This window comes from Citrus sinensis, chromosome 2 (genome assembly GCF_022201045.2).
Source record: "Citrus sinensis cultivar Valencia sweet orange chromosome 2, DVS_A1.0, whole genome shotgun sequence".
Classification (NCBI taxonomy): domain Eukaryota; kingdom Viridiplantae; phylum Streptophyta; class Magnoliopsida; order Sapindales; family Rutaceae; genus Citrus; species Citrus sinensis.
Window position 1 is genome coordinate 1256270 of NC_068557.1, and position 12368 is coordinate 1268637.

The following is a 12368-nucleotide window of genomic DNA, read 5'->3' on the forward strand; positions in this document are numbered from 1 at the left end:
CGTTATTGGGCGAAAAAAGTAGCCGTTTTAGACAACTTGATATGACTACTTTACCCGCAAGATTCATTAAATTCCCTACTACCCAACATGAGTACACCGAAAGTTCGAGGTTAGAACAGTAAATGAAGTGAAGGCTGGTGCGCCTTTTTTCTCAATGCTTTGGTTGCTGGGCAGATTAGGTATTTGGTTAAAAGAACAGGGGTAATTAAGACATTTAAATTAGGTAGCCACATGGGAGAGAATAGAGAGGTGAATGTCGGTTTGTTTCGTCCTAAGCTAACTTTTTTTGAGTTGGAGACCATGATAGAAACGGACAAATACATGGGGCCTACTTTCCGCATGGAACCAACTCCCAAGAAGACTTTGGTGACGTGGCAGACATGGATTGCTTCAAATATCTTTTTTCTGTTCAATGGCCTTTATTCGAATAAATGATTCAGATTTAAGAAGAAATTAATTTTTCGATCCCTTGTAAACCCAAAACATAATATATATTTAAAAAATTATATTTTCAATTTTTAGCTGTAAATTAAGTTATTTTATTAAGAAAAAATATCACTGCACCACTTTTTTTTTTATCTTATGTTCATCCAATCATCAAAAAATTTTAACATATTTTTTGCAACACCTTTTTTTTTTTAAATTTGTATCAACTAGCTATTTTTAACTAACACAGTTAAATAATTTAAATGAAATGATAATTTTACTCCTAAATAAATTATAAGACTATTTTATTTTATAAAAATTTTAAAAAATAAGAAAATTATAATTATAAAAATACCCATAAATTTAATAAAAAAATAAATCCCAAAATTAGAATTTTTATTTTTAATAAAAATCTAAATAAAAATTATAATTATAAAAATAATTACAAAATTTTGAGATTTAATAAAAATATCCTAAATTATTAAAAGTTTGGGATTTTTTTAATAAATAAATTCAGTTATTTTAATATATTTTACAAAATTATAATTTTTAATAAATAATTAATTTGTTAATATGTGCTTAACTAATAAGAACATATTAATTTGTTAAGTCTAATTGGTCTCATATTGCGATTCACTAATTTTTATTTTAAAATTATGAGTCCTCAATATTAAAGTGAGTGGTTTCACCACATGACCTAATAGACCTGTCAAATAACAAACTCTTATTGATCGGTCACATCATCTCAGTATATTAAGGTGCTATGCCCAATCTATATATAAATATTTCTTGCTATAAAATTAATTAATTTCAATCAAACGTAACATCCTGAGTATATAGGACTAATATTTTTGGCTGACAATAAAAAATAATATCGTGCAAAAATATAATATAAAAACTTGGGTATCTCATTCTCACACTGCTTCTACTTAATCCTTCAGCTGGTTGAGCTCTAGGAATCTGCAAAAATGTAAATTGCTAGTCATCATATTAATGTTTAAATGTAACAGCTACCGAAATCCTATGTACATGATGAAGATTAACTGTAACAAAATATGCACACCTTAGAATTATTTTTTGACGGTAAGAGTATTTATTCTCTTCATAATCTCATAAAGAACACAAACCGTTTGGTCTTTCTTCAAAAGTTGGGCTCTATATGCAAATTAATACGAACTTAATGAGTAAGTATATCATATATATGTACAACAATTGCAAATTCATTTAATTACAACGACATTTAGGGGTGGGCATAAACCCACAACCCATGGGTTTAACCAAACTCAAACCAAATAAAATAGTTTGGGTTGGATAAATTATTAAAATGGGTTGGTTTGGGTTTTTATAAAAAAAACAATTTCATAATGGTTTGGGTATGGTTTATCCATGGGTTAGATAAATACAAGGTGAGCTGTGAGTGGAAAATAAATAAAATAAAATAAAATAAATTAATTCTATTATTTTCACTTCCATAATCTCGCATTCATCACTCCCCAGTTCATTAGAACTGTTAACTCTCACTGACCTCACTCTATCTTCCGCAATCTCTCACTCTATCTTCCACAATCTCTGTCAACAAAAGTGCTGTCACGAATCTCTCAGTCGATTTTCATCAACTCTTGAAGACCCCACTTCGATTACAGCCTTTCTATTGATCTAAGGTGAGGTTTTTTTTACAAAAGCTTCATTTTTTTTTCCAGTTATTTGGTAATGGGTATGCTTGGAATTAGAGAATGGGGAATTGACGATGATTTAAATTGATCGATGACTTGGCTAATGAGTTCGAATTTGGATTCCAAATTAGACGCCCAGACTTCGCGTATTATAATCGAATTCGATGAGCTGGAATTTGAATCTAAATCTGTAGAAAAATCTCCAGCTCCCATGATGAGTGATGATGGTCAGCTAATAGCTTGCAGCTTGACGCTTCGCAAGTGAGATTTGAAAGTCCTTACTGTTGCTGGTAACTGCTGTTGCTTGAGAGTTGAGAGGTGTTTGTGAAAAGTTCTAATAGAGGAATATGTATATATATAGAGGTACACCGATAGCTTATTGTGTAATCAATTAATCACATGCAACTCAATTTGCTATATATATGATGGATGCTCAGGTAAGGATGACCACATTTTACAAAATTCATATTTGAACTGGAATCACAAGTGTATAGCTAGCATTGTACAACTCTAATTCTAGTTCATATCCGCAGTTTAATTACAAAACCTGAACGTCGAACATGAGCATGACTTATAAAATAAAAAATAATAAAAATAAATTTGTGTTTGACTATATTTTTTCATATTTTAATATTAATTTAATAATTATTAATAATTATTGTAATTTTGATATAATTAAATTTATCAAAATAAAAAATATTTTTATTACAAAATTCAAACCAAACCCAAATGGGTTGGTTTGGGTTGGGTTAGGTTAAAAATATTTGGATTGGTTTGAGTTTAGTTCAAATTTTTATGGTTTGGTTTGGATTGATATAAAACCCAACCCAAACCAACCCATGCCCACCCCTAACGACATTAACCAAGAAAATTAAAACTTTTTATTTGTACTACATAAGTTGAAATACTCACGGATAAACTCTCTTGTAAATTTTATTTTGCTTATATTCCTCACAAAATTACGTATTTCATCTATATCTGTGTACTTCTTCACTTATGATGTTTTGAGCGTCATCTTAGTAAAAATGTAAGAGAAATTAAATATGAATTTAACATGGGTTTGATGTAGAATTTTGATTTTTACATTTTTATGCCTAAAAACAAGTAATTGAATGTAAATGCAACAATTTATTATACAAATCGATAGGTGTATAAGAGCTAGTCAATCGTACAATAAGGTACGTTTAGTTATCATTAGCCTAGTTTCTTATTAATGTTGGATGTGAGAGACAAAAATAGATATTAGTGAGTTTATAAGGACACAATTGATTAAAAAAAAAATTATAGCGTTATAAGGGATCAAAGTTCAAAAGTGTAATTTGGGCATTAGTAAAAGTGGAAAATTAGAAAGTAGTATATATATGTTTACCAATCGAAGACGTTGAAGGAGTCTAGTTTTAAATTGCCGAATTCCATGTCCACTTGAATTTGGATCCAACTTATATGCTTTCTCCAAGGCAAAGTATCGGCCTACAATAAAAAATTGCCACACAGTTTCTAAATTCATATGCTAATTAATAAGTAGCTAGCTAGTAATTCTATTTTACAAAGTACAATACGTAAATTCGAAATAAGCCCTTATTATAAATTAACTATGTGATTAATTAATTAATTAATTAATTAGACACAAAAGTCTTTATTGCATTTTTTTCACCCTTAGAATTTGATTGAAAAGAGAAAGAGGCTTACAGAGATAAGCAACTCTTAGATTTCTTGATTCAATTTCGTTTGCAGCATCAAGAAACGTTGCAATATTGAGTGAATGTGGCACTTCAATCTTCACATTATATATCTCACAAACCAAACGCCTTATTTTTCCAGGAAAATTATTTAATGCAAAGTTAATTAATTAATTAATTCAAACCGGCATGTAATACAAAAAAAAAAGAGTAAAAAAATTTTTTACAAAAATTAAGGAAGATAAGAGACTGTACTAAGTTTGTGCACAAAAGTTGTAGATCAAGAATCGAGTTGAGAATTTTATAGATTAGCATGACTTATATTAGTTTATTTTCCTTGTTAAAAGTGTTAATTTAAGAGGGACTGCTAAAAAGAATTACAGTGTTTTCCCTTTTTTAATTTACAATTTTCCTTTTTAAGTAATATTTTCTTTAAGACTTGAGGAAATATTATTAGCAACTAATAACGCCCTCAATTTTTATTTTTATTTGATAACACTCAATTGAATCACACTCAATCCATTATTGGGCCGCCAGTTCTTATTTGGGCCACTCCTAGCCCAAAATCACATCAATCCTTCTTCTTCTTCTTATTTATTTTGTTTTTATTTTTTTCTGGAATTTGCGAACTTTTCCTTTACATCGAATTTAAGCATCAATATCTTTTTACGCCCCCCCAAAAATGTCATGTTGAGCCATTTTTCAATTTTCGTATTCTGTAGGTCCTGGACTGATCGTTAAAAAATTGAATACCACCCCCTCTTATCAGACATAGTATTACTTGATAATAAATATTCAAATCATCTTCTTACAGAATTTTTTAAATGTCTTTTTTGTTGTTAATATTATTTGCTCTCACTAAGACATTATTTCACAGTACTTAGAAAGTGTGCTACATTCTTTAATTTGATGACCAGTCAATTCATCTTCTCTCATTTTGTCATAAGGACATGAAGATAATAAAGGAGACAAAAAACGCAACAAAGACTTGGGCGGCGGTAAAAACAATTTAAAATAGATTTTATGAAAGGTGATAATCTAGATTCACTTGTCATATTCGTGTTATGTCGAATAGAAAAGTAATAATATGCGTTTATGAGTAATAATTTCTGTTTGATATGAAGACTTATTGCTCTTTTATCACGTCAACAATTTAAAACACTGACTCAACACAACCATTAATCGGATTAAGTTGGATATAATTTCACGAATTTGTTATACTTTAATTTTTTCCAAAGATTATTAAACTTACCTCAATTTAAGTTTAAATTAAACCAATTATGAATTAGCATAAGATAACCAATTGAATAGAATAATGTCATAAAAAGGTCCGAATTTCTGAAAATTATTAATTGAGTGACACGTATAGAACACAAACAAAAAAAAAATCCTATTATCTTAAGGCTGGCGCTAAATTGCGTTAAGCGACCAGTGGTACTATTACTGTGAGAGGCCTGTAAGTTACGCTCAACGTAACTTAAGGCCTCCCTTATCTTAAATAACTCAAGTTTGCTAACTTGGTGTCCCATTCGTGTCAAATTGAGATGTCACAAATTGACTTGCTCTAATGAAAAGCCTGCAAAACTCAAATTTCAGTTAATTTAGTTAAGAAGAGTTCTCACTTCCTATATGGATGAAGTCATACAAGAAGTCATTAGAAAAACGAAAATTTTGTCAACTTTCATTTGTCAACTCCTGCCCAAAGCTCCTGTCTTGTTGCCTGATGTAACTCTCTCCATCTTTGTCTCTCAACATTCCCACTTATCTATTTGTTTTTTCCTTTGTTTTTGCAGTCCCATTTTATAAAAACTAAAATAATTAAACCTCCCAATAATGGCCCCTCTTCAATCATATTCACCATCATTTTTGTTCTTGTTATTGTTCCTAAGATTCTTCTTTAATATTCCTACATTCTGCTTTTGTCCCAGTTTTTATCGCCAAGAGTTGAAAAGATCAATTAAATTTAAAACCATTTTATGATCAATATTTAGATGACAAAAGCTAAGCGGAGAGGCTTTACATGTGAACCAAGAAAAGCTCGATAAGGTAATAAGATGTGGTGCTCTTTTGATGTATATGTAAGCTTTAGCTTTGTGTTTTATTTTCTTGAAAATTATGTTCTTAATAGTAACTCTTTATTGTTATATTCATTTGCTTTCTTTAAGTTTTGGGTTGATGTATCATGTTTGGATGGGTAGAAAATGTTGCTCAGAATGTGTTGTTGGGTTATTATTTTTCTTTTGGTGAAGTCTAATTTATCCTTGTGTGAGTTCCTGGGCTAAAGAGGCTGCTGCTACTGATTATAGTTGAGATTTTTCATACAAGCACTGAAGAATTAAATTCGCACCATATATGATTTTAATTTTGTTTTATTGTGGGAGTCTTGGGTGAAATGTTTTCATTCGATTATTAATAGAAAAAAAAAATGGCTTTTTTTATTTATTTATTTATAGTGAATTTAGCACTAGACGGATTTGGTTTTTGTACATGATGGAAAGGTTTCACTTTTCACAAGATTAATTTTGATTCGGATGTTGGCAGAAATGGCATCATTGGAAGAACTTCTATTAGCGGATGGATTTAAAGGGAGAAGATCATCGGTGACAAGCTCGAGACCATCCTTTCGCGAAGAAGCTATGAGTATGCCCGTCTACCCTTTTGGTGACAAAAACAAAGCAGCTTCTTCATCAAGCAGCAGAATCAAGACTGAGAGGGCAAGGTCTGATCTGTCGCGATATACTTTGAAAAGTGATTCCCCAAGAATTAGTAATCTTAGTGGTAGAAGGCCGAGGGATAGTCTTGTTAGAAGAGAGAAAGTAGACAGCGGGTCAATGAAAGAACACAGGGAGAGACTTGCAGGAAGACGATCTGTTGATGTACAAGAAAGAAGAAGATCAAATGCTAAGTCCTCAGAAACTTCTCAGGAAAATGAGATTGTTGAGGTTTCCGGGGAAGAAAGTCAGAGAGTTAGCATTAATTTGGACACGAGGCATAGCAATGTTGATAATAGGAAAAGCATGAAAGAGAATGAGCCTGGTAATGATAGATATAACCGAAGTTCAATGAGCAGAAAAAGTATTAAAGAAAATTATAGAAAGCATGAGAGTGTTTTGGCTCCAGCTTCTGAACCTGCTCTAGATGAAGTTGCTGTGCAGGCCATAGTATCTATCCTTAGTGGCTATGTCAAAAGTTTTCTGAAAAATGAGGATTTTCGAGCCACCCTTCGCCGTAAGTGTTTCTCTTCCCTTAATTTTATCGAACCTGAGGATGAGGGTAATAGTAATGAAAGCAAGGTGATAGCTAGTCTTGAACAAGCAATTGAAACTGTGCAAAGAGCAGCTGAGGAATCTGCAAGTTCAAAAGAATTAAAAAAGGCCTCGCTTCAGCTTAGCATGATCACGGGGATGAGTGCAAATGATTTGAAGGATGGCTCCACTTCTGGGGTTCCCAATTCTAAGCTGTCAGCCTGTGCTCATCTTTACCTCAGTGTGATATATAAGATACAAAAGAAGGACCGAGTCTCAGCGAAGCACCTTTTACAAGTGTTTTGTGATTCACCATTTATGGCAAGAACAACATTATTGCCTGAACTTTGGGACTATTTAATATCTCCGCATCTTGCACATTTGAAGGCGTGGTATAAGCAGGAAGCTGATTCTTTAGCAGATGAGTCAAACAAGCCCAGGAAAATGAAGCTGCTTGAGAAAGTATACAATGAAATTTTGGATTCGGGCACTTATCAGTTTGCAGTTTACTACAAGGATTGGCTCACTGAAGGGATTGAAGATCCTTCCGTACCTACAATCCAAATTCCATCGTTGTCTGTTCAAAGACATCAGCGAAAAGGTTCCTTTGGTAATTCTTCAGAGGTAGCTAGCCCTGCTGCTGCCTTCTCCCCACAGCCAACGGTCAGTAAGAAGCTATACGACGCTGTATTTGAACGAGCAAGTAAACCCAGGGTTGACGCGGCTGAAGATGATGGCGAAATGGAGAACTTTGATAATTACGCAAGAAGCTCTGGTGGTTCTACCGTCGAAAAACGAACATTAACATACTCTTCCGAAATTGTTAAATGTACATATCAAGATACCGAGGATGATTCACCTAAGATTGCCCAAGATGATCTATTCCACCCAGTAAGCAATTTCACACACACCTATCCATTTTAAATATAGTTTATGCTTTCTATGTTCATTTTTCTTATTGTACGGTTTCCACTTCTACTTTGCTGACATTTTAGTGATTAGGGGAAATTGAGGTGTTATGATATAAAATTGACTAACTTTTGAGTAATTTTTTTTTTTCTTTTGGGTAACAATGCTGCTTTTCAATTTCTATTTTACCAGAAGATGCTTTCTGAAATTCTTAGATATCTACCATGAATCAAACGTGTCAATATACCAAATGCAAGAATTTTATGTCGATTTTCCCAAATGGAAAATTGTTAGACTATAATTTGTTTAGCATACTAACATATGTGCAGGAAGATGAACTATTATTGGCAGCTGAGGAAGGCTGGAGGTTGCCTGGAGTGAAATATCCGGCTGAAAGAAATATAAACAGTAACATTAACATCTGTTGTACGAGTAAAAAAATTCAAACTATTAAGCTATATACACCTCCAGATACAAAAGCAAATGAGCTCACACTCAAGAGGCTAGCAAAATCTGCTTTCGAACAGCAGCAAACTGAGGGTTGCACTGCTCTTACCATTTCTAGTCCTCCGAGTACTAGCGAGGCACCAGTCAACTTGAGACCCTCCTTTGAAGGTGAGCAAGAGAAAGCATGTAAGGTACTTATTTCCATTTTATTTAAAATTAAAGTATCAGTTCCATTGCTCATATTTGCATTTTCCTACCACAGAGTTGCATGAAAATGATGAATATTTTGATAAAGGATCCTTCTTGACAAGCATTCCTCAAGACTTCATTTGTCCCTTGACTGGACAGTTGTTCGAAGAACCAGTGACTTTGGAAAGTGGTCAAACATTTGAATGTGAGGCCATCAAAGAATGGATTGAACAAGGAAACAGAACATGTCCTGTGACAGGAAAATATTTGGCATGTCCATCATTGCCACTCACTAACTTTATTTTGAAGCGCGTAATTGATGGTTGGAAATCAGAGAATTGCATGCATCTCTTGGCTTTTGCCTTTCAAATAGTGGAGAAATCAAGGATGAATGAGTCAAAAAATGGCGATGAAACAGCTATATTTATATTAGAGCAGCTTCTTACTGTTTTCAGTGATCAGGAGAGAATAACAAATGCGAAGCACCTTATTTCTATTGGAGGCTTGCAGTTTCTTATTTGCAGGTTTGAGTCCGGGAAGTTAGAAGAGAAGGCACGAGTGGCAGCTCTCATGTGCTGTTGTATTGAAGCAGATGCAGGATGCAGAAACCAGATGGCAAGAAATATTAATGTATACTCTCTCCTCGAGCTGCTTCACAGCAAGCAAGTGAAGCCGAGAACAAATACGGTGTTGCTGCTGATTGACCTGATTTGCTTGAGCAGGTCTTTTAAATTTACTCATATTATGAGTGCTGCAAAACTTTCTTTAGTTGCTTCCTTGACTATTATAGTGCACCAGATCATTCTATATATTCAATTTTTTGACATTGCAGGAGGAGAGATGTTTCGACACTTCTAAGAAATGTGCAGAATGAAGAGTTAGTGAATGCAATGCATGTTTTACTTTTGTATCTCCAGCGCTCCCCACCTGAACAAAGACCCTTGTTTTCAATACTTCTGTTGCACTTAGATCTTCTGGTATGCTAGCTGATCATTTAAAGTAATAGCTTGCAAATATGTTCATTCGTTCAATATTCATGGGTTTAATTTTTGCTATTTAGATGACTTACAGAAACCAAGTATTTTTCTCAGACAAATTTATGATGCAGGTAGAACCTCGGAAGTACAGTATATATAGAGAGGCAGCTGTGGATGCCATTACAGTGGCGCTGGAAGAAAGCCTAACAGATGAGAAGATTCAAGAAAAGTGTTGCCGAGCACTCCTTATTCTTGGTGGACGGTTCTCTTTCTCCAGAGAAGTGGCGAATGAGAGTTGGATCCTAAAGCCAGCAGGATTTAATGATCGCTGTGAAGGGAATTCTCTCGACAATGATGAAAATGATTTACCCGTTGATGATTCTACTCCTTTGGTATGTTTAATATCTGTGCACCATAGGACTTTTTTATCATTGTAAATGTGTTCTGCGTAAACATTCTACACAATCATTCTCTTATGACCTTCTAAAGACTTCGTTTTCACCATAAATGATGGAACTTGCCTAGTTCTACAAGCGAATTCTCTTATGAATTGCGTTTGGTCGCATCTGTGAAACAATTTAGCTGAAGTCAGATCATGTTCTTTAGGATGATGAAGAACAAGCCAGTGAAGAGTGGTTGCGTAAACTGTCCGCGTCATTGCTTGGTAACAGGAAAAGATCATTTCTAGAGACTGTCTCCAAGATCTTAGGTTCCAGGAACTCGGATTTGGTAAGTGTGTGCCTAACAACAGTGGCATGGTTGAGCCATGCACTTTCCGCGCAACCTGATGCTGAATTCCAGCTCTCGGCATTCTCAGCCGTCATCTCTCAGCTGAAAGAAATACTTCAAAATGGGGAACAGCCTCAGCAAAAAGTTCTTGCCTCAATGTCATTACTCAATTTCAGCAAAATCCCAGGTTAACAACTTTTTCTTAATTAAAAGGTACTTTTATGTCAAGCTTCGAATTCCCCCATGTGATTACATTTGTATTTGTTATCGCAGAATGTGGTGCCGTGTTGAAGACAATTGCGGCGGAGATCAGGATTCCTTTACAAAGCCTAACTGAAGTAACATGGACGACGCAAGAGCTATGCGCCATCATTGCGGGAAGATCTCTAATCTCGTAGGAAAGTTAAAGAAACAGTACTCAGAAAACATTTTACATAAAACAATAATTGACTGAATTTCTTGAGTAAATTTATCATCAACTTCTGAGGTTTTCTCTAGAGCAAAATCAATGGCTTAGCTTCCTTTTGATCCTGAGGAGACAATTTCAGACTTGTATTATAAATCTTGTACTGCTTTGGACATTTCCATGTTGAATATTTGTATGTACATTGGAGCTGATATTTTCTAATCTCCGGGGAAGCTAGTGTGTGTATTTTACTAGACCGATGTCAAGCCCATAACATGAACGACCACGAGTCCGTTATTCTTTAACTGTGTCGTAGTTGGATTTTTCTTAGTAGGCCGAGGCTAAGCCCATAACAGTAACGGACTCAACCCAAGCTCTTAGAAGGCAGCGAGTCTAAGGGGGTTTTTAATTAAATATGCCTTAAAAGTAGGGTATTTAGTTAAATATACTTCATACTTGAAAATTATCTAAATATGTTTTTTTATGTGGTATATTGTCTAAAATGTCCCTAAAGAAAAATATAAAACACACACAACTCACAACACTCTTTACTTCACTCTTTAACTCCACACAACAAAAACTCACACTACACTCAAAATCGGAAATCACTCACAAACAGCTAATGCACTAAGATTTTTGTTTGCAGCTGGGTGTATTATTCATCCCATAAATAAGGTATTTGAAACTTTTTATTTTTTATTTTGGGCTATCTATTCAATTTGTTGACATTATATTATTTTTAGGGTTTTGTTTGGTTTGTGATAAACACTAAAGCAACTCATATTTTCATTGCATTTGCATCATATGACCGTTATTTGATGGATTTTATAACTACATTCGTTAAAACCTGAAGTTGTTGTCAAATTTTTTTTCTGTACCAGACATACACGACAGTTGTCGTGTATGTATGTATTTACACGACTGTAGTCGTGAAAATGTGCAAAAAAAATTCAATTATTATGACACCTTATCATTCTATTGGTTCAAAAATATATATTTTTCACTATATATATCATTTTACTATTGCTGGACTATAATCGTGTGTGTTAATAAGTTACACGACTACTAGTGTGTACGTATAAACTTACATACTATAATTGTGTATATATGTAAAATGTTCAAATTGGTATGAGATCCCAACATTTTTTTAAGAAGAAATACGTCGTTTGATTATTTACCGAGTCATGTATTTTTGCAACTTACACGACTTCTGTCATGTATGTAAAATTTACACGACAACAATCGTGCAAGTTTGAAAGATACAGTAGTTGTTATGACACTTAGCATTCTGTTAGTACAAAGATTACAGTTATATTTTATTAAATATATCATCTGACTATTTACAGAACTGTAGTTGTGCATTTTAGCAAGTTACACAACTATTGTCGTGTAAACTATCAATTACACGACGTGAGTTGTGTAAATAGGCAGACAGATCCACACTCCATTATAAATCTTGTTTTATTTTATTTTTGTATTTGTTGTATAATCAACTGTTGTATTATTACAGGAAATGACTTCAGTACGTGTGCCTATTATGTTTTGTGGTGAATTGATTGAGCAAAACGACCATTATAGATTTAATGGTACGGAGGCAAGAGGGATCATGGTGCCTCGTTCTATAACGTATGCACAATTGATAGAAAAAGTATCTCGGGTTATTTGTATTGATATTTCTGAATTTGATA

General features: G+C 33.6%; 1 protein-coding gene and 1 long non-coding RNA gene across 2 annotated transcripts; both read left to right on the plus strand.

Moving 5' to 3' along the window:
- The first annotated feature begins 1584 nt into the window (after nt 1-1584).
- LOC127900372 (uncharacterized) lies at nt 1585-2546 on the plus strand. The gene is made up of 2 exons (XR_008052435.1): nt 1585-2087; nt 2231-2546. It is a non-coding gene; the product is annotated as an uncharacterized LOC127900372 (long non-coding RNA).
- Nucleotides 2547-5679: 3133 nt separating this feature from the next.
- On the plus strand, nt 5680-10894 carry LOC102631331 (putative E3 ubiquitin-protein ligase LIN). Its single transcript, XM_015525305.3, has 8 exons — nt 5680-5824; nt 6320-7914; nt 8262-8547; nt 8642-9290; nt 9401-9545; nt 9677-9937; nt 10152-10461; nt 10548-10894. Exons 2-8 carry the CDS (start codon nt 6322-6324, stop codon nt 10670-10672), a joined length of 3369 nt encoding a protein of 1122 aa, XP_015380791.1. The 5' UTR covers nt 5680-5824; nt 6320-6321; the 3' UTR covers nt 10673-10894.
- Nucleotides 10895-12368: the final 1474 nt, after the last annotated feature.

Bases quoted from the DNA above. Each gene is read 5' to 3' on its own strand.
- LOC102631331 (XM_015525305.3), top strand. From the start codon at position 6,322: ATGGCATCATTGGAAGAACTTCTATTAGCGGATGGATTTAAAGGGAGA. The intron at 7,915-8,261 runs GTAAGCAATTTC...ACATATGTGCAG, and splicing joins AAGATGATCTATTCCACCCA to GAAGATGAACTATTATTGGC. The intron at 8,548-8,641 runs GTGAGCAAGAGA...TTCCTACCACAG, and splicing joins CTTGAGACCCTCCTTTGAAG to AGTTGCATGAAAATGATGAA.